Below are 22,653 nucleotides of genomic sequence, written 5' to 3'. Positions count from 1 at the left end.
AACTGCAGTAAAAGTGCACTAACATCAGTCAACTGTGGTATTTTGTATGCAGTAAAATTACTGTATTTAACAGTGTTATTTTGTACGCAGTATTTGCAGCATACTGCAGTTAGACTTCACTTTAACTACAGTTATACTGCACTGACTGCAATCTTTTTTTCGTTAGGGTGGTAGCTCGCCTGGTCCCGTTCCAAACTACTGATCCACTCTCCACACTTTCCAGTTCTCTTGTACTTTCCGCGTTTATAAACACAGTGCAGAGAATCTCTGGTCACGAAGTTCATCTCCTTCACACAGTGAAAAGTTCACCTTCATATTACTAACAAACAGTCGGGGATAGCAGTAATCCGCTCAAATTAAAAACATTTCTCATTCTGGTCCGGAACCAGTGCCATATGTCACGCACGTGTCGTCCGGTTCCTGGAAACGAGCATTAACCCTCTCTCGTCCAAAGCTTCCCTTTCCCGTTTAGAAACAAATAGACAAACAAAAAACTCATTTTGAATCTTAAAATAATATTGTTAAATATGATTCTAATATGCCAAACATCTTCAATAATACTATGCTATTGGTCTAGTCTGGTAATTATGGTCTTGAACAATGCTACAAATAAATAGGCCTAGTGGGTTATAGGATGGGGGTGTATTTATTAAGCAGCAACAGTGTGATGTTTACAGCGTCTCTTATCGGTGTTATTGGATCGAGGGGTCGAGACAACTTTTCCGAACTAACTCCATTTCCGGATCACACTCCTCATTCGCCCCGGGTCTTCGCCGCGGCCAGAATCCATGTTGTTTCTGTCTCTCTCCCACAGCGACAGAGCGGCCTGTCCAATAACCCTTCACGTTACTGGGACCTGTGTGTCTGAGTGTGTTTGTATTCACCCCCCACCCCACCCCCCGAAAAGAAGATGGCAGACTTTCGGGACGACACCGGAGCTCGAGCCCTACTGGCCTTGCAATCTGCCCCGTGCAGCCCTGTTCGAGTCGGGGTGACCTCACCCGCATACCCTCCCAATTTCACCTTCTCGGGCTCTTCGGTGCTGAGCCGGGGCTGCGCAATGCCTCCTCGCCTCGCGTCTCCTCGCCTCGCGTCTCCTCCTCGGGCCCTGGCCAGGCTCGAAGGCCGGGACTTTGATTTCGTCATGCGGCAGCGGACAGTGACTGTAGGCCGTAACTCGTCGCACGGCTCCGTGGACATAAACATGGGCCACTCCAGCTTCATCTCTCGACGGCACCTCCAGATCACCTTCGAGGAGCCGTGCGGGTTTTCGCTGCGCTGTCTCGGCAAGAACGGGGTATTCGTGGACGGCGTGTTCCAACGGAGAGGCGCGCCACCCCTGCAACTGCCCCGAGAGTAAGTTAGCACCATTAGCATGCTAGTTATGTTAAGCTAACTACATAAACAAACACCTGCCACATTCACATCTAGCTGGCTACTGTAAGTTAGCAAGCTTACTTGTCTACTCAATACGTTCGCATTGAAAAATATAGCCACAGTCTCCTAACTTGTTGCCTACATTGGGAAGATACGAGCTAACTAATTGTTAGCTAAAGTGAATCCATTGCAGACGTGAGCAGTCTTATGGAAGGTCTTTAGGAGACTGCACAGTGTAGCTAAACTGAAACATTAGCCACATTTAGAATGAACTTGTGTTGGCTAGCTACTCACTGTATCTTAGTGGGTTGACGGACGGTGGTGGCGACATTGCGTCCCGTAAACACAGAATGTAAACAGTCACTCGAGTCAGCATGACGGCTATTTACTATCCTATCAAATAAAAGTTTATTGGTCGCGTATACAGATTTGCAGGTGCAGCAAAATACGTGTGTTTCTAGCTCCAACAGGGCACTAATACATAGCAAAAAAAAAAAAAAACATTATCCCCCCAAAAAATATCTATGAAGGGGTTAATATATAAATTAATAATACATGGCCAATAGTATATGGACACCCCCTCAAATTAGTGGATTCGTTTATTTCAGCCACACCCGTTGCTGACAGGTGTGTACTAATCGAACACACAGCCATGCAATCTCCATAGACAAACATTGCAGTAGAATGACCTTAGTGAAGAGCTTAGTGACTTTCAACGTGGCACCGTCATAGGATACACCCTTTTCAACAAGTCAGTTTGTAAAATTTCTGCCCTGCTAGAGCTTCCCCGGTCAAATATAAGTGCTGTTATTGGGAAGTGGAAACGTCTAGGAGCAACAACGTCTCAGCCTCGAAGTGGTAGGACACACAATTTTTAAATGTTATTCATTTAATCTTTATTTAACTAGGCAAGTCAATTAAGAACAAATACTTATTTACAATGACTGCCAAACCCTAACCTGGACAACTCTGGGCCAATTGTGGACCGTCCTATTGGACTCCCAATCACAGCTGGTTGTGATACAGCCTGGAATCGAACCAGGGTCTGTAGTGACGCCTCCAGCACTGAGATGCAGTGCCTTAGACCACTGCGCCACTCGGGAGCCCAAGCTCACAGGAAGGGACCACTGAAGCGCACAGCGCGTACATTGTTTGTTGTTGTCTGTCCTCCATTGCAACACTCACTACCGAGTTCCAAACTGCCTCTGGAAGCAACGTCACAAGAACTGTTCATCAGGAGCTTCACGAAATGGGTTTCCATGGCTGAGCAGCCGCACACAAGCCTAAGATCACCGTGCCGCAGTGCCAAGCGTCGGCTGATCACACAGATGACAATACTGTTTTGTTTTTGTAATGAGGAATAGGATTCTTAATTCTGATGTCATCTAAAATCATTAAATTAATTGCGTCAATTAGAGATGCATCTCCTCCTTTCCAGCCACACACACACATTTTGAAAGGAGAACAGGAATAGCTGCTATTCTTACCCAGGTGTGTGTGTTTTCAAAAAGTAAGTGTGAGGCAGGTACAGCTGCCAACGGTACTATTTGTCTGTCTGTCTGTGTGTGTGTGCTCTGTCTATATACTAACCTGGTGCCACCAACTGAAGAACTTAGTGGCACCAGTACCACCAGGGGAAAATGTTAGTCTGGAGTCCTGTAACCAGGTGTGTTAAAAGGATCCGCCCCTCTTTTTTTCTTCAATTATCGCCTAAAATGACATACCCAAATCTAACTGCCTGTAGCCAGGCCCTGAAGCAAGGATATGCATATTCTTGGTACCATTTGAAAGGAAACACTTTGAAGTTTGTGGAAATGTGAAATTAATGTAGGAGAATATAACACATTAGGGGTTTTTTTGGTACCATATTTGAAATGCAAGAGAAAGGCCATTTATCTAACTTAGGACTTTAAGCGCAATTTAGATTTTGGCCACAAGATGGCTGAAGTCCATGTGCACAGTTTTAGACTGATCCAATGAACCATGGCATTTCTGTTCAAGATGTTGTATCAAGACTGCCCAAATGTGCCTAATTGGTTTAATACATTTTCAAGTTCATAACTTTGCATTCTCCTCAAACAATAGCATAGTATTATTTCACTGTAATAGCTACAGTCAATTGGACAGTGCAGTTAGATTAACAAGAATTTAATCTTTCTGCCAATATCAGATATGTCTATGTCCTGGGAAATCTTCTTGTTACTTACAACCTCATGCTAACCACATTAGCCTACGTTAGCTCAACCGTCCCGTGGGGGACCCACCGATTCTGCAGAGGTTAACTTATTGCTGGGTTGGAACTAAAGCCTGCACTAGCAGGAGTAGGAAGTGTTCTAATGAAGAGATGTCTAGTAACTGTAACATATAGTGAACTAAACACCTCCATCTGTCTTCTTCCCTCTCCTCTCCTCCTAGATGTGTGTTCAGGTTCCCCAGTACAGTGATAAAAATCCAGTTCTCCTCTCTGTTGTCTGGGGAGGAGTTGAGAGAGGAGGAGCAGCGGTCTCCCCCGCCCCGCCTCACCCTCCTCCCCCACATCTCCCCCCTCAAGATCAGTATTCCCACAATGCACCATGATGACCTGCGACACCTGGTCAGCCCGCTGCCCTCTCCAACAGGGACCCTCAGGTGAGGAGACACACCAACACATGTCTGCTCACACACACACACGTTCAGAATCTCTGAATTGGCTTTAGTGGAGGCTCATGCCATGACACCGTAATTCGGGGAATTTCAGATTCTCCCTGATTGTCTAGTTTTATTTTGGTGATTGTTAGTTCTCAAACAACATGATCTTATTTCAATATATAGCTATCTTTTCTACGTACTTTGTATCTGGTTTTAGTCGTTTAATTTTACAATGAAAACATTTATCCGTTCTGAAAAATGATAATAATAATAATAATAATAAATATATTTCTTTACTGTTTGGACATAGGCGCATGAAAACACTCGCCCAATACTATTGGAGTCATGAAAAACCCTGGAAAGAGAGAGGAAGTATTCCCTGTGTGTGTCTCCCCCTGGTGGTGTGTGTGTTGTCCTGCACCACGTGGGCCCTCTGGTGTCATAGTATGTGTACACAAGCCATATATGGCACGGCAGCCGCTAGTAGGCTCCTGATTGGTCCAACCTCAGGTTTTTTTCCGCCTGGGCCTGTGTGTTTTTCCTCCTGCTCTCCACTCACTGGTTTCCTTTTCAGAGCTCCCCCTTAGGCCCCCCCCCCCACACACACACACACACACACTCACTCACTCCCCCATACACACACTCACTCACTCCCCCATACACACACTCACACACTCCCCCATACACACACACACCATGCACATACCCCTTCCCTCGCTCCTATCGCACTGTGGCCTTTTTCTGGCGTGCTACTGTAACACCCCCCCACAACAATTAACACATATATACACACACACAACATACACACACTCCCAAAACAACACCATTGGACCTTCACATGGTAATAGAAGCCACTGATCTAGTTGGACAGGTTTATACCGTGTGTTTTTATATTCTCCCCTAACCTCCCCCTCTCCTTGGCAGTTCTCATGCTGACACTGTTGGGGGGGAGAGAGACGGAGAAGAGGAGGGATGAGTAGTGAGAGAAGGGGGCGGGGTGTGTGTGTGCTGTCGTTTTGTAGCAAAGAGAAGGTTCTGAAAAAAGACATTGATTTATTAAAGAAAATACATGAGTGAAGAAAAGGTTGAGAGGTTACAACCCTGTTAATTACCACTCTCTAGTTCTCTAGTTCTCTAGTTCTCTAGTTCTCTAGTTCTCTAGTTCTCTAGTTCTCTAGTTCTCTAGTTCTCTAGTTCTCTAGTTCTCTAGTTCTCTAGTTCTCTAGTTCTCTAGTTCTCTAGTTCTCTAGTTCTCTAGCTCTCTAGTTCTCTAGTTCTCTAGTTCTCTAGTTCTCTAGTTCTCTAGTTCTCTAGTTCTCTAGTTCTCTAGTTCTCTAGTTCTCTAGCTCTCTAGTTCTCTAGTTCTCTAGTTCTCTAGTTCTCTAGTTCTCTAGTTCTCTAGTTCTCTAGCTCTCTAGCTCTCTAGTTCTCTAGTTCTCTAGTTCTCTAGTTCTCTAGTTCTCTAGCTCTCTAGTTCTCTAGCTCTCTAGCTCTCTAGCTCTCTAGCTCTCTAGCTCTCTAGCTCTCTAGCTCTCTAGCTCTCTAGCTCTCTAGCTCTCTAGCTCTCTAGTTCTCTAGCTCTCTAGCTCTCTAGCTCTCTAGCTCTCTAGTTCTCTAGCTCTCTAGCTCTCTAGCTCTCTAGCTCTCTAGCTCTCTAGCTCTCTAGCTCTCTAGCTCTCTAGCTCTCTAGCTCTCTAGCTCTCTAGCTCTCTAGCTCTCTAGCTCTCTAGCTCTCTAGTTCTCTAGCTCTCTAGCTCTCTAGCTCTCTAGCTCTCTAGCTCTCTAGCTCTCTAGTTCTCTAGCTCTCTAGCTCTCTAGTTCTCTAGCTCTCTAGCTCTCTAGCTCTCTAGCTCTCTAGCTCTCTAGCTCTCTAGCTCTCTAGCGCTCTAGCTCTCTAGCGCTCTAGCTCTCTAGCTCTCTAGCTCTCTAGCTCTCTAGCGCTCTAGCTCTCTAGTTCTCTAGTTCTCTAGTTTGGAGGTTCCACAGTTCTACAGTTGTATAGTTTGGAGGTTCCACAGTTCTACAGTTGTATAGTTTGGAGGTTCCACAGTTCTACAGTTGTATAGTTTGGAGGTTCCACAGTTCTACAGTTGTATAGTTTGGAGGTTCCACAGTTCTACAGTTGTATAGTTTGGAGGTTCCACAGTTCTACAGTTGTATAGTTTGGAGGTTCCACAGTTCTACAGTTGTATAGTTTGGAGGTTCCATAGTTCTCTAGTTGTATAGTTTGGAGGTTCCACAGTTCTAAACCTATTTACATAGTTCTACAGTTGTGTAGTTTGGAGGTTCCACAGTTCTAAACCTGTTTACATAGTTCTACAGTTGTATAGTTTGGAGGTTCCATAGTTCTCTAGTTGTATAGTTTGGAGGTTCCACAGTTCTAAACCTATTTACATAGTTGTATAGTTTTTCCGTTCCAGTTAGTTCTAAGGTTGTTTGATTGGAGTTTTAACTGTTCTCTAGTTCAGTGTTTCCCATCCAGGGGTACTAGGACCTCTGGTGGTACTTGGCCTATCCACAGGAGGTACTTGAGAAGACTCATGGGACCATGGGCCTAAAATCTCAGGGCAGAGCAAAAATCAGTTGGTGGAACAGTTAAAAGATCTGGAACCACTGCTCTAGTTGTAGAGCTGTACTGCTCCAGGTAGTTCTACGGTTGTTTTGATTATAGCTCCAGTTAGTTCTACGGTTGTTTTGATTATAGTTCTATAGCTCCAGTTAGTTCTACGGTTGTTTTGATTATAGTTCTATAGCTCCAGTTAGTTCTACGGTTGTTTTGATTATAGCTCTATAGCTCCAGTTAGTTCTACAGTTGTTTGATTATAGCTCTATAGTTCCAGTTAGTTCTACGGTTGTTTGATTATAGCTCTATAGTTCCAGTTAGTTCTACCGTTGTTTTGATTACAGCTCTATAGTTCCAGTTAGTTCTACGGTTGTTTTGATTATAGCTCTACAGCTCCAGTTAGTTCTACAGTTGTTTGATTGGAGTTCTATAGCTCCAGTTAGTTCTACGGTTGTTTTGACTATAGCTCTATAGTTCCAGTTAGTTCTACGGTTGTTTGATTGGAGTTCTATAGCTCCAGTTAGTTCTACGGTTGTTTGATTGGAGTTCTATAGTTCCAGTTAGTTCTACGGTTGTTTGATTGGAGTTCTATAGCTCCAGTTAGTTCTACGGTTGTTTGATTGCAGTTCTATAGTTGTACAGTTTGATTTGAGTTTTATCCAACTTTTCCTGTCTATTTTCTTCATCTCTCCTTCCTCTTCTTTTGTTTGAACCACCTGCAGACACACATACACACTACAGCTTCTGAGCCAAAACAAACACACTCTCTCCCCTGGAAACCAGTGTTTACTTTACTGCCCAGAGGAGGGGCCTGTGTGTGTGTGGTCTTGGGATCTTTCCACTGTAAAGTAGGGATATACAGTGCCTTCAGAAAGTATTCAAACCACTTGACTTTTTACACATTTTGTTAACGTTAAAGCCTTATTCTAAATCGGATTAAATCGTTTTTTTCCCATCAATCTACACACAATACCCCATAATGACAAAGAGAAAACAGGTCTTTAGAAATGCTTGCAAAAAAAAACCATTTACGTAAGTATTCAGACCCTTTCCTCAGTACTTTGTTGAAGCAGCTTTGGCATCGATGACAGCCTCAAGTCTTCTTGGTATGACTCTACAAGCTTGGCACACCTGTATTTGGGGAGTTTCTCTCATTTTTCTCTGCAGATCCTCTCAACCCCTGTCAGGTTGGATGGGGAGCGTCGCTGCACAGCTATTTTCAGGTCTCTCCAGAGATGTTTGATCCGGTTCAAGTCCGGGCTCTGGCTGGGACACTCACAGTATTTGGTTATAAATGTAATGTTGCAGGGTGGCTAACCATCCTCCAGGAGATTCCAGCTGCTGGGGTGCAGGCTTTTACTCCAGCCCTGCTCTAACACAATCACGTTGTAAAATATCAGCTGCTCATCAGGAACCTTGATAAGCTGACTGGTGTGTTTGAGCAGGGTTGGACCAAAAGCCTGCACACCCAGTATCTCTCCAGATGGAGGGTTGACGGACCACATGTGTTTTATACAGCAGCCAATCAGAGCAGTGTTTAACTCTGGGGCGGGGTGTTGTTAAGTGCCTTGCTCAAGGCCCCAATGGCAGGAGATGGTGTATAATACATGGGACCAGACAGCAGTAGGAGATGGTGTATAATACATGGGACCAGACAGCAGCAGTAGGAGATGGTGTATAATACATGGGATCAGACAGCAGCAGCAGTAGGAGATGGTGTATAATACATGGGATCAGACAGCAGCAGCAGGAGATGGTGTATAATACATGGGACCAGACAGCAGCAGCAGGAGATGGTGTATAATACATGGGACCAGACAGCAGCAGGAGATGGTGTATAATACATGGGATCAGACAGCAGCAGGAGATGGTGTATAATACATGGGATCAGACTGCAGCAGGAGATGGTGTATAATACATGGGATCAGACAGCAGCAGCAGGAGATGGTGTATAATACATGGGATCAGACTGCAGCAGCAGGAGATGGTGTATAATACATGAGATCAGACAGCAGCAGGAGATGGTGTATAATACATGGGATCAGACAGCAGCAGCAGGAGATGGTGTATAATACATGGGATCAGACTGCAGCAGCAGGAGATGGTGTATAATACATGGGATCAGACTGCAGCAGCAGGAGATGGTGTATAATACATGGGACCAGACAGCAGCAGGAGATGGTGTATAATACATGGGATCAGACAGCAGTAGGAGATGGTGTATAATACATGGGACCAGACAGCAGCAGGAGATGGTGTATAATACATGGGATCAGACAGCAGCAGCAGGAGATGGTGTCTAATACATGGGATCAGACTGCAGGAGATGGTGTATAATACATGGGATCAGACTGCAGCAGTAGGAGATGGTGTATAATACATGGCATCAGACAGCAGCAGCAGGAGATGGTGTATAATACATGGGATCAGACTGCAGGAGATGGTGTATAATACATGGGATCAGACTGCAGCAGGAGATGGTGTATAATACATGGGATCAGACTGCAGGAGATGGTGTATAATACATGGGATCAGACTGCAGCAGGAGATGGTGTCTAATACATGGGATCAGACTGCAGGAGATGGTGTATAATACATGGGATCAGACTGCAGCAGTAGGAGATGGTGTATAATACATGGCATCAGACAGCAGCAGCAGGAGATGGTGTATAATACATGGGATCAGACTGCAGGAGATGGTGTATAATACATGGGATCAGACTGCAGCAGGAGATGGTGTATAATACATGGGATCAGACTGCAGGAGATGGTGTATAATACATGGGATCAGACTGCAGCAGGAGATGGTGTATAATACATGGGATCAGACTGCAGGAGATGGTGTATAATACATGGGATCAGACAGCAGCAGGAGGAGATGGTGTATAATACATGGGACCAGACAGCAGCAGGAGATGGTGTATAATACATGGGATCAGACAGCAGCAGCAGGAGATGGTGTATAATACATGGGATCAGACAGCAGCAGCAGGAGATGGTGTATAATACATGGGATCAGACAGCAGCAGCAGGAGATGGTGTATAATACATGGATCAGACAGCAGCAGGAGATGGTGTATAATACATGGATCAGACTGCAGCAGGAGGTGGTGTATAATACATGGGACCAGACAGCAGCAGGAGATGGTGTATAATACATGGGATCAGACAGCAGCAGTAGGAGATGGTGTATAATACATGGGACCAGACAGCAGCAGGAGATGGTGTATAATACATGGGATCAGACAGCAGCAGTAGGAGGTGGTGTATAATACATGGGACCAGACAGCAGCAGCAGGAGATGGTGTATAATACATGGGACCAGACAGCAGCAGGAGATGGTGTATAATACATGGGATCAGACTGCAGCAGCAGGAGATGGTGTATAATACATGGGACCAGACAGCAGCAGGAGATGGTGTATAATACATGGGATCAGACAGCAGTAGGAGATGGTGTATAATACATGGGACCAGACAGCAGCAGTAGGAGATGGTGTATAATACATGGGATCAGACAGCAGGAGATGGTGTATAATACATGGGGTCAGACAGCAGTAGGAGATGGTGTATAATACATGGGACCAGACAGCAGCAGGAGGAGATGGTGTATAATACATGGGATCAGACAGCAGCAGGAGATGGTGTATAATACATGGGATCAGACTGCAGCAGCAGGAGATGGTGTATAATACATGGGATCAGACTGCAGCAGCAGGAGATGGTGTATAATACATGGGATCAGACTGCAGCAGTAGGAGGTGGTGTATAATACATGGGACCAGACAGCAGCAGGAGATGGTGTATAATACATGGGATCAGACTGCAGCAGCAGGAGATGGTGTATAATACATGGGATCAGACAGCAGCAGGAGATGGTGTATAATACATGGGATCAGACTGCAGCAGCAGGAGATGGTGTATAATACATGGGATCAGACAGCAGCAGGAGGTGGTGTATAATACATGGGACCAGACAGCAGCAGCAGGAGGTGGTGTATAATACATGGGACCAGACAGCAGCAGCAGGAGATGGTGTATAATACATGGGATCAGACAGCAGCAGTAGGAGATGGTGTATAATACATGGGATCAGACAGCAGCAGGAGATGGTGTATAATACATGGGATCAGACAGCAGCAGGAGATGGTGTATAATACATGGGATCAGACAGCAGCAGTAGGAGGTGGTGTATAATACATGGGATCAGACTGCAGCAGCAGGAGATGGTGTATAATACATGGGATCAGACAGCAGTAGGAGATGGTGTATAATACATGGGATCAGACTGCAGCAGCAGGAGATGGTGTATAATACATGGGATCAGACAGCAGCAGCAGGAGATGGTGTATAATACATGGGACCAGACAGCAGCAGTAGGAGATGGTGTATAATACATGGGATCAGACAGCAGCAGCAGGAGATGGTGTATAATACATGGGACCAGACAGCAGCAGCAGGAGATGGTGTATAATACATGGGATCAGACAGCAGCAGCAGGAGGTGGTGTATAATACATGGGATCAGACTGCAGCAGGAGATGGTGTATAATACATGGGGTCAGACAGCAGCAGGAGATGGTGTATAATTGTCAAGTTGTGTATGGTTCACACTGCAGCTCTTTGCCCAAACTTGAAAAAGGCCTTTAAGGACTGAAGGACGCAAGGGACAACTAAATTTTCTTCTGACTTCTTTTATTTCTTTAGTCAGTTAGTTAATTAGTTCGTTAGTTAGTTAGGTTGATAACCGATAATACATGGGGTCAGACAGCAGCAGCCTTCCATTGTCAACACCAGTGATAATAATGCAGGTTATTTAGTGAAGTGGTTCCTTGCATCATACAACACCATTTACAGGCTCCTTTTTGGCCCATGGTGTTACAGATCTCTTTTTAGGGGGAAGTAAAAAAGTGATGTGTAAAAAATAAAATCCTACTGTCTGAAGGAGAGGTGGATAAGTTAATTTCAAGCTCAGTGTTATAGTGGTGGTGGTGTCACCATGTGGTGGTAGTATAGTGGGGGTTATTGGCACGGTGTGGGGGTTATTGGCACGGTGTGGGGGTTATTGGCACGGTGTGGGGGTTATTGGCACTGGGGTAGTCTAGTGGGGCGGGTAGTCTAGTGGTGCGTAGTCTAGTGGTGTTATTGGCACGGTGTGGGGGTTATTGGCACGGTGTGGGGGTTATTGCCACGGTGTGGGGGTTATTGGCACGGTGTGGGGGTTATTGCCACGGTGTGGGGGTTATTGCCACGGTGTGGGGGTTATTGGCACGGTGTGGGGGTTATTGGCACGGTGTGGGGGGTTATTGGCACTGGGGTAGTCTAGTGGGGCGGGTAGTCTAGTGGTGCGTAGTCTAGTGGTGTTATTGGCACGGTGTGGGGGTTATTGGCACGGTGTGGGGGTTATTGCCACGGTGTGGGGGTTATTGGCACGGTGTGGGGGTTATTGCCACGGTGTGGGGGTTATTGCCACGGTGTGGGGGTTATTGGCACGGTGTGGGGGTTATTGGCACGGTGTGGGGGTTATTGGCAATGGGGCAGTCTAGTGGGGCGGGTAGTCTAGTGGTGCGTAGTCTAGTGGTGTTATTGGCACGGTGTGGGGGTTATTGCCACGGTGTGGGGGTTATTGCCACGGTGTGGGGGTTATTGGCACGGTGTGGGGGTTATTGGCACGGTGTGGGGGTTATTGGCACTGGGGTAGTCTAGTGGGGCGGGTAGTCTAGTGGTGCGTAGTCTAGTGGTGTTATTGGCACGGTGTGGGGGTTATTGCCACGGTGTGGGGGTTATTGCCACGGTGTGGGGGTTATTGGCACGGTGTGGGGGTTATTGCCACGGTGTGGGGGTTATTGGCACGGTGTGGGGGTTATTGGCACGGTGTGGGGGTTATTGGCACGGTGTGGGGGTTATTGGCAATGGGGCAGTCTAGTGGTGGGTAGTCTAGTGGTGGGTAGTCTAGTGGTGGGTAGTCTAGTGGGGCGGGTAGTCTAGTGGGGCGGGTAGTCTAGTGGCGGGTAGTCTAGTGGCGGGTAGTCTAGTGGGGCGGGTAGTCTAGTGGGGCGGGTAGTCTAGTGGGGCGGGGAGTCTAGTGGGGCGGGGTAGTCTAGTGGGGCGGGGTAGTCTAGTGGGGCGGGGTAGTCTAGTGGGGCGGGGTAGTCTAGTGGGGCGGGGTAGTCTAGTGGGGCGGGGTAGTCTAGTGGGGCGGGGTAGTCTAGTGGGGCGGGGTAGTCTAGTGGGGCGGGTAGTCTAGTGGGGCGGGGTAGTCTAGTGGGGCGGGTAGTCTAGTGGGGCGGGGTATTCTAGTGGGGCGGGGTAGTCTAGTGGGGCGGGGTAGTCTAGTGGGGCGGGGTATTCTAGTGGGGCGGGGTATTCTAGTGGGGCGGGGTATTCTAGTGGGGCGGGTAGTCTAGTGGTGTTATTGGCACAGTGTGGTGTTATTGACACTGGGGTAGTCTAGTGGTGGGTAGTCTAGTGGTGTTATTGGCACGGTGTGGTGTTATTGACACTGGGGTAGTCTAGTGGGGCGGGTAGTCTAGTGGTGTTATTGGCACAGTGTGGGGTTATTTTAGTGGTGATAGTATGGTGGTGTTTTCATATTGTGGGGTTATGGTGACACCCAGAGGCCTCTTTCAGTATTACATATCACCAAGGTCCAAATAAATGAATCGGTAACACAGTGTAGGGTCCGGTAGCGTACAGTACATCTGCACAGTTCTTCCAGTACATGTGTTTGTAAAATGTTGAGTGTAAAATGGTTAAAAGTAGTCCTAGGATTGTAATGGTTTGTTAAACTTTGAACTCAATGTTTTCTGTTTGACATTTTTAAGTAAAAAAATTATGGGTCTATTCGCAATTCCGGTGGAATTCTATTCTAGATCTTACTCTCTTTCATCCTCTCATCCTCTCATCCTCTCATCCTCTCATCCTCTCATCCTCCTCTCCAGTGTTCCTAACTCGTGCCCGGCCAGTCCGAGGGGTGCGGGGTCATCGGGTTATCGCTACGGACGCAACGTGACCTCTGACCTCCAGCTGGCTGCGGAGTTCGCTGCCAAGGCTGTCTCCGAGCAACAGAGGGGCGTTGCCGAGCAACATGGAGAGTCCGGCGGAGGAGACAGCCCCAAGGTATACCTCACACACACACACACACACACACACACACACACACACACACACACACACAGAGTGTCTATATTAACCCCTCTCTCCTGTCCTATCCAGGATGAATCTAAGCCTCCCTACTCGTATGCCCAGTTGATAGTCCAGGCCATCTCTTCAGCACCAGACAGACAGCTGACCTTGTCTGGAATCTACACACACATCACCAAACACTATCCCTACTATCGCACTGCTGACAAGGGCTGGCAGGTAACTAGACACATCACCTACCCCACTACCAGGTAACTAGACACATCACCTACCACTACTACCAGGTAACTAGACACATCACCTACCCCCTACTGCCAGGTAACTAGACACATCACCTACCCCCACTACCAGGTAACTAGACACATCACCTACCCCCTACTACCAGGTAACTAGACACATCACCTACCCCACTACCAGGTAACTAGACACATCACCTACCCCTACCTACTACCAGGTAACTAGACACATCACCTACCCCTACTACCAGGTAACTAGACACATCACCTACCCCTACTACCAGGTAACTAGACACATCACCTACCCCACTACCAGGTCAACTGCAGTTAACTAGGTTTTTGATGGAATGTTGTATTCTCTCTCCAAAGTAAATATTTTTTTGTTGTAAAATCCGAAGTATCACCAACTATCCCCCCCTTCCTCTGTCCCCAGAACTCGATCCGCCACAACCTTTCTCTGAACCGTTACTTCCTGAAGGTGGCTCGTAGCCAGGAGGAGCCTGGGAAAGGTAGTTTCTGGCGTGTGGACTCGGCCTCAGAGGGCAAGCTGGTGGAACAAGCCTTCAGGAAGAGACGGCAGAGGGGCGTGGCCTGCTTCCGCACGCCGTTCGGACCACTCTCATCCAGGTACGACCCCTGACATCAGACCCCTCACCTTTAGCTAATCAAGGTCGTGAAGAGCAAATGGTTAGTAGAACCAGGTGTGTTAGTGCAGGGTTGTTGTAAAAGCCTGCTTATACAGTAGCCTCTCTTCAGACCCTCCTCCTTGATGTAGTGACTTGTAAACCCTCAGTTAAACACTTATAATCTGTCTTTCTGCCTCTGTTTAACTCTCTCCTCTCTCTCTCTCTGCTTCTGCTCTCGTTTGATTGGATAGAACAAAGTAAGTCTATCTAGCGCGCAATAAGGTGTGTGTCTGAAACAATCCTGGAGTGCGTGTTTGCTCTTCGCTCTCACCTTTTGAAAAGTCCCATTCTCAGTCTGAGAGGAGTGTGTTTTACTGGAGGGCGGTGTGTTTCGCTGGAGGGCGGTGCGTTTCGCTGGAGGGCGGTGCGTTTCGCTGGAGGGCGGTGCGTTTCGCTGGAGGGCGGTGCGTTTCGCTGGAGGGCGGTGCGTTTCGCTGGAGGGCGGTGCGTTTCGCTGGAGGGCGGTGCGTTTCGCTGGAGGGCGGTGTGTTTCGCTGGAGGGCGGTGCGTTTCGCTGGAGGGCGGTGCGTTTCGCTGGAGGGCGGTGCGTTTCGCTGGAGGGCGGTGCGTTTCGCTGGAGGGCGGTGCGTTTCGCTGGAGGGCGGTGTGTTTCACTGGAGGGCGGTGCTGGAGGGCGGTGCTGGAGGGCGGTGCTGGAGGGTGGCGTGTTTGCAGTGTGTTAATGCCCTTTCCATCTCCCCCCCTCTAGGAGTGCCCCAGCCTCCCCCACCCACCAGGGTCTCCTCTCCCCTCCCTCCAGTGGTCTTCAGACCCCAGAGTGTCTCTCTAGAGAGGGGTCTCCTCTGTCTCACGACCACCCTCACCATCACGACCTGGCTCACAAACTGGCCTCCGTACCAGAGTACAGATATACACAGAGCGCCCCAGGTAGGAACACATCTACACCATAAACTATCCTCCTCACCAGATACAGAGCGCCCCAGGTAGGAACACATCTACACCATAAACTATCCTCCTCACCAGATACAGAGCGCCCCAGGTAGGAACACATCTACACCATAAACTATCCTCCTCACCAGATACAGAGCGCCCCAGGTAGGAACACATCTACACCATAAACTATCCTCCTCACCAGATACAGAGCGCCCCAGGTAGGAACACATCTACACCATAAACTATCCTCCTCACCAGATACAGAGCTCCCCAGGTAGGAACACATCTACACCATAAACTATCCTCCTCACCAGATACAGAGCTCCCCAGGTAGGAACACATCTACACCATAAACTATCCTCCTCACCAGATACAGAGCTCCCCAGGTAGGAACACATCTACACCATAAACTATCCTCCTCACCAGATACAGAGCTCCCCAGGTAGGAACACATCTACACCATAAACTATCCTCCTCACCAGATACAGAGCTCCCCAGGTAGGAACACATCTACACCATAAACTATCCTCCTCACCAGATACAGAGCTCCCCAGGTAGGAACACATCTACACCATAAACTATCCTCCTCACCAGATACAGAGCTCCCCAGGTAGGAACACATCTACACCATAAACTATCCTCCTCACCAGATACAGAGCTCCCCAGGTAGGAACACATCTACAGATGCTCAGACAGCTAAAGACCGTGTTTGTGTTCTCACCCCCCCCCCCAGGTTCTCCAGTACATGGCCAGCCTGTGATCATGGCCGCCCCGCCCCACCCCCTGCCCTCGGGGATGGGTAAACCCCTAACCTTGTTCTCAGGCCCCGGAGTCGCTGGGGGACAGACCCTCCACATGCTGCAGAGCCCACCCAACACCCTCACCATGCTCCGTCTGGTCACCACGGCTACGGCCTCCCACCCCCCAAACGGGTACATCCTCACCCCCGGCGGGGGGCAGAGTCATGGTAATACCGGCGCTGGCCAGCAGGGAGCAGAGGGCACCAGCGAGCAGAGAGGTACGGCTAGATTGTGACCCAATTCCAAATGGACCCCTAGACCCTACAATCTGAGAGGATTTGACCGGTGCTGGTAATATGGCAATAGTTCTACCTTGCCCTCTGATAAGCTAGGTAGAAATTTAAACCATTTTGCTTACACCAATCAAATCCTTTGAAATCTCCACAAGTGTATTGTGCTGAAGGTCAAGGGTTCCTTATGTGTCTGATGCATAAAGTGACATAACCGGTGCCTTTGGGAAGTATTCAGACCCCTTGACTTTTTCTACATTTTGTTATGTTACAGCCTTATTCTAAAATGGATGAAAAAATATATTACAAAAATACTCTTCACACAATACCCCATAATGACATCATAATACCCCATAATGAGAAAGCGAAAACCGTTTTTTAGCATTTGTGCAAATGTGATACTGGATTATTTTACACACCTATTTATGTCCCCTTTATTTTGGTGGCAAGGAAAAAGTCCATTTTGATTTTATTCAAAATCAGGCTTTTCGTTGCCACCAAAATAAAAAGGGACGTAAATAGGTGTGTAAAATAATCCAGTACCTACTTTTTCCTATTTATATATGCAACAATTTCAAAGATTTTACTGAGTTACAGTTCATATAAGGAAATTAGTCATTTGAAATAAAATCATTAGGCCCTAATCTATGGATTTCACATGACTGGGAATACAGATATGCATCTGTTGGTCACAGATAACAGACATTTTTTTAAGGTAAGTATGCAGGCCATGGAAGAACTGGGACATTTTCATCTTCCAGGAATTGTGTATAGATCCTTCAACATGGGGCCGTACATTATCATGCTGAAACAACATGAGGTGATGGCTTCTCCAGCATACCAGTGGCCATTGAAGGTGAGCATTTGCCCACTGAAGTCGGTTACGACGCCTAACTGCACTCAGGTCAAGACCCTGGTGTGGACGACGACCACGCAGATGAGCTTCCCTGAGACCGTTTCGGACAGTTTGTGCAGAAATTCTTTGGCTGTGCAAACCTACAGTTCCATCAGCTGTCCGGGTGGCTGGTCTCAGACGATCCCGCAGGTGAAGAGGTCCTGGGCTGGCGTGGTTACACGTGGCCTGCAGTTATGAGGCTGGCTTCCTCACGTTGGAGGTGGCTTACGATAGAGAAATTAACATTCAATTCTCTGGCAACAGCTCTGGCGGACATTCCTGCCGTCAGCATGCCAATTGCACGCACCCTCAACTTGACTTCTGTGGCATTGTGATGTAACAAAACAGCACATTTTAGTGTCCTTTTATTGTCCCCAGCACAAGGTGCACCTGTGTAATGATCATGCTGTTTAATCAGCTTCTTGATATGCCACACCTGTCAGGTGGATGGATTATCTTGACAAAGGAGAAATGCTCACTAACAACGACGAAAACAAATTTGTGCACAACATTTTATAGCTTTTTTTTTGTACGTATTAAACATTTCTGGAATCTTTTTTTATTTCAGCTTCATGAAACGTGGGACCAACACTTTGCTTTATATTGGTGTTCAGTGTATATTAATATATATGTGTTATATTTGTCCCCCAGACGCGCAGCAGCAGAATAGGGAGCGAGTGATCCAGTCGTTGGAGGGAGCTCAGCAGGGGGGTCAGGGGTCAGAGGGGCGTGGCCTAACTCTGGGGCTGCACCAACTTCCTGTCCGCCCTGTCACTCAGAACGGCAAACACACTGCCGTCGCCACGGCTACCAGCGTCGCCAACCCTTACGGTACGGCTACCTTAGCAACCAGTGTTATTGTTTTTGTTGACATGGTTGGTATGTTAATATCATTGATGTATGGTAAGTTATGTTTCATTATGGTGATGTATTGACTCTGTCCTTCCTTTCTCCTCTTCCTCCCACCCCCACCCCCAGCTCTGACCAGTCCTCTCCAGATCCTGGCAGCCCAGGCCTCCAGCTCCCCCCCAGCCCTGGTGAGCAGACAGCCCAGCGCGGGGCCTGATGTTGGGCCGGAGGTGCCAGGCGACCCCCAGGCTAAGAGGCCTAAGATGGAGGAGGATGGGGCGTCTCCTCCCATTCAGCAGCCAGTCATCGTGGCCATGAGTTCTCAGCCACACGACAACAGGAAGTAGAACTGCTGAACTCTAACCCCTGACCTGGTGTCTAGAGGAGGAGCCTCTCTGGGTGAACCATCTCACCCCTGGGTCCCAGTGTCTGCTGGTTCACCCTCTGATCCCTCACCTCTAACCTCCTACTGATAGCTGTCACTGAACTCGCACTGATCAGTCATCCATAATTGGTATTGATTAATAACTGCCAGTGATCAATAAGCCTGTCCCTGACCTTTAACCCCTGACGCCAGATCTCCCTCTGTAGTGCCATTTGAGATGCACGCCCCCAAGGTGTCACCAGGTAGATAAAGGCTTGCATCCCAAATGGCACCCTATTCCCTACATAGTGTATTGCTTCAGACCAGAGCCCTATTCCCTACATAGTGTACTGCTTCAGACCAGAGCCCTATTCCCTACATAGTGTACTGCTTCAGACCAGAGCCTTATTCCCTACATAGTGTACTGCTTCAGACCAGAGCCCTATTCCCTACATAGTGTACTGCTTCAGACCAAGGTTTGAGGTAAGGACCAGCAGACACTGTGGCCCAGGAGAGGAGGGGCCCTGCAGAACCCGTTGTGTGTGTTCGCCTGCTCTGTAGCGGAGGGAGGAGAGGAGAGGGGCCCTGCAGGACCCGGTGTGTGTTCTGTAGCGGAGGAGAGGAGGGAGGAGAGGAGAGGGGCCCTGCAGGATCCGGTGTGTGTTCTCCTGCTCTGTAGCGGAGGAGAGGAGGCTAACCTAATTTAGACCGTCTGATTGTGTTTCTTTAATTTCATCATTAGAAGGTGCTGAGTTCTAACCTGGGTCAACTACACACACTGCAAATACTCTGTACTATACTATAATACTCTGTACTATACTATAATACTCTGTACTATACTATAATACGCTGTACTGTACTATAATACTCTGCAACATACTATAATACTCTGTACTACTCTGTACTATACTATAATGCTATAATACACTGTACTATGCTATAATACTCTACTATAATACTCTGTTGTGCTCTACCAACTGAGCCCCACAGAACACAGCACACCTGATTCAACTAATTATCAAGCCTCTGATTGTGTGAATCAGGTGAGCTTCAGGTGAGCTACAACAACATGGTGAAATGGCTCGGGTCCACGAGGAGAGGTTGGAGAAACACTGCTATAGTGTGGGACCCAGATGTGGATCTCAGCTGTGTGTGTGACCCAGCTGTGGGTCCCAGATGTGGATCTCAGCTGTGTGTGTGTGTGTGACCCAGCTGTGGGTCCCAGGTGTGGATCTCAGCTGTGTGTGTGTGTGACCCAGCTGTGGGTCCCAGGTGTGGATCTCAGCTGTGTGTGTGTGTGTGTGACCCAGCTGTGGGTCCCAGGTGTGGATCTCAGCTGTGTGTGTGTGTGACCCAGCTGTGGGTCCCAGGTGTGGATCTCAGCTGTGTGTGTGTGTGTGTGACCCAGCTGTGGGTCCCAGGTGTGGATCTCAGCTGTGTGTGTGTGTGACCCAGCTGTGGGTCCCAGGTGTGGATCTCAGCTGTGTGTGTGTGACCCAGGTGTGGATCTCAGTTGTGTGACCCAGGTGTGGATTTCAGCTGTGTGTGTGTGACCCAGGTGTGGATCTCAGCTGTATGTGTGTACGGTTAAAAAATGTTGCATTATCATGATCATTTTATCCCTTAAAAAGCCTTAAATGTTTCTATTGTTTTGTTTTTTTGTTTATCTAGGGAGCTTTTACTTTTTGACATTAAAGAATGTTTTTAATGTTAAAGAGGAAGACTTTTATTTTGTAACATTGCAAACTGCTTCAGAACAGGACTTTTATTTTGTAGCGTTGCAGAGAGAAGCGCGTTTCAGATCAGGACATGGTGTTTGTGACTGCAGGGAAGGGAGGTAGATCCTTCTGGAAGTCTGCTTCCCTAATGGCATCCTGTTCCCTACATAGTGCACTACTTCAGACCTCCAGGAGGTTATAACTTCTACCTCCCTTCCCTGCAGTCACAAACACCATGTCCTGATCTGAAACGCGCTTCTATCTGCAACGTTACAAAATAAAAAGACTGTGATACTCTGTAAGCAGGAAGAACCTTTTTTTGTCAGGGGAATTGAAGGGTGGGACCAACTCAACATAACTACACAGCTACAATTATAACTTTAAATTAAATCTAACTCTCCCTTTCGTTCTCTAACTCTGTCCTGTTTTACTCCTCATCCTCTGCTTCTAACCTTCTCTCTGACTCTTTAGTCTATAGTGTCTGCTGTAGCCTAGTAGTCGTCCCCTTGTCCCTCCCTAGTGTTCTAGTCTCAGCAGTAGAGTGCTGGTCCAGAGGTGGTTCTACTAATGGAATTAGAATGTCCTAGGTTCTGTAGGTTCTATTCCTCAGCTTTAGCCTGTCTGTTCTAACTAATCAGGACACCATTTTTGTAACACTTCACAATGTTTTTTTTTTGGGGGGTTTTCTCATCTGCTGATCACAAGTCTTTATATAAAATCTATGATTGTTGCACAAAAACCAACATAAAAAAAATAAAAATAAACTGCTAAACGAAAGCTATTTCAAGGTGGGTTGAGACCATGGTGTTTAAAAGGTGGGTTGAGACTATGGTGTTGAAAGGTGGGTTGAGACTATGGTGTTGAAAGGTGGGTTGAGACCATGGTGTTTAAAAGGTGGGTTGAGACCATGTTATGTTTTTTGCTGAAAGTATTTTGCTATTAAATCCTACTTTTGGGGGGGAGAAGAAAAAGTATATGTATTTTAAAATGTTTGATCTGTTTTCAAATTTGTAGCACAAATAAAATTCTCTCATTGATCTGCTGTGTCCAGCAGTCTTTTTACATTTACTATAGCGCAAATCACTATACAGCTGAAAACACAGCTTTTAAAAGCATTTTCCTAGATGTCTGCGGAGATGGCATTCATGTTAACAGCTGTACATGGCAGCTGTACAAGTGACCCTTCAAAGTGCATTATCGTGAGCCGTGCGCCTAGAACATAGCTGGCTTTGAACCCCGACCTTCTAGTTTACATTTTTTTCGAAAAGAATGCAGACAAATAGACGTTGTCACTTCCTGTCAACAGTTTATTAATATTCAATAATCCTGTGGTGCTAAGAGTATAACTATTGAAAAGTCATCAGACATGCTGCATGTATGAAACATGGACTGGTACAAACCATTACACTACGAAGTACAAATACAAGGTTAAATAATGGCATTGATGTGTAGACAGATGCACATGAGGATATTGGCTTTATCTGCAAAACACTGAATCTTCTTCAGTACCTGTTTTATACCTGCTGCTGATCTTGTCCACATTCTGATTGTGCCTACGTCATTTTTTTTCTTCTCCCAGGTGTGGACGATTTTAAAAGAGGTGATTGTGATCCGATCTTTCTGACCAGCTGCCGAGGTAGTCAGGGAGACGTATCTTTACGTTAAGAGTGTAAACAGATCTGGATTATCAAACTTTTAAATCATTGGCAGGTGGCACCATTGACTCTCGGTATCGCTTTACGCTGAAATAAACAAAAGCCATCGGTAAGATTAGAACCTGTGACCTTCTGGTCCCTATTCCAATTCCTTGTCTACTGGGCCAGCAGATGGGAGGGCCTTGTCTACTGGGCCAGCAGATGGGAGGGCCTTGTCTACTGGGCCAGCAGATGGGAGGGCCTTGTCCACTGGGCCAGCAGATGGGAGTGCCTTGTCTACTGGGCCAGCAGATGGGAGGGCCTTGTCCACTGGGCCAGCAGATGGGAGGGCCTTGTCCACTGGGCCAGCAGATGGGAGGGCCTTGTCCACTGGGCCAGCAGATGGGAGGGCCTTGTCCACTGGGCCAGCAGATGGGAGGGCCTTGTCTACTGGGCCAGCAGATGGGAGGGCCTTGTCCACTGGGCCAGCAGATGGGAGTGCCTTGTCTACTGGGCCAGCAGATGGGAGTGCCTTGTCTACTGGGCCAGCAGATGGGAGGGCCTTGTCTACTGGGCCAGCAGATGGGAGGGCCTTGTCCACTGGGCCAGCAGATGGGAGGGCCTTGTCCACTGGGCCA

At 47.4% G+C, this 22,653-nt stretch overlaps 1 protein-coding gene across 2 annotated transcripts; it reads left to right on the top strand.

Moving 5' to 3' along the window:
* Window positions 1–853: 853 nt before the first annotated feature.
* Window positions 854–21,418, top strand: LOC115178483 (forkhead box protein K1). Of its 2 annotated transcripts, XM_029739694.1 has the most exons (10): window positions 854–1,356; window positions 3,793–4,005; window positions 13,508–13,685; window positions 13,782–13,928; window positions 14,379–14,572; window positions 14,823–14,828; window positions 15,341–15,519; window positions 16,259–16,543; window positions 18,102–18,281; window positions 18,429–21,418. In XM_029739694.1, the coding sequence occupies exons 1-10, from the start codon at window positions 911–913 to the stop codon at window positions 18,644–18,646; spliced, it is 2,046 nt and encodes a 681-aa protein (XP_029595554.1). In that variant the 5' UTR covers window positions 854–910; the 3' UTR covers window positions 18,647–21,418. The 2 variants fall into 2 exon arrangements, with proteins under 2 accessions (XP_029595554.1, XP_029595555.1); XM_029739695.1 differs by lacking the exon at window positions 14,823–14,828.
* Window positions 21,419–22,653: the final 1,235 nt, after the last annotated feature.

This window comes from Salmo trutta, chromosome 38 (assembly GCF_901001165.1).
Source record: "Salmo trutta chromosome 38, fSalTru1.1, whole genome shotgun sequence".
NCBI lineage: Eukaryota > Metazoa > Chordata > Actinopteri > Salmoniformes > Salmonidae > Salmo > Salmo trutta.
The sequence above is the reverse complement of the archived record's forward strand: the minus strand, read 5'-3'. Positions and strand labels throughout refer to the sequence as shown.

Bases quoted from the DNA above. Each gene is read 5' to 3' on its own strand.
- LOC115178483 (XM_029739694.1), top strand. From the start codon at position 911: ATGGCAGACTTTCGGGACGACACCGGAGCTCGAGCCCTACTGGCCTTG. The intron at 4,006-13,507 runs GTGAGGAGACAC...CCTCCTCTCCAG, and splicing joins TCTCCAACAGGGACCCTCAG to TGTTCCTAACTCGTGCCCGG. The intron at 16,544-18,101 runs GTACGGCTAGAT...TTTGTCCCCCAG, and splicing joins GGGCACCAGCGAGCAGAGAG to ACGCGCAGCAGCAGAATAGG.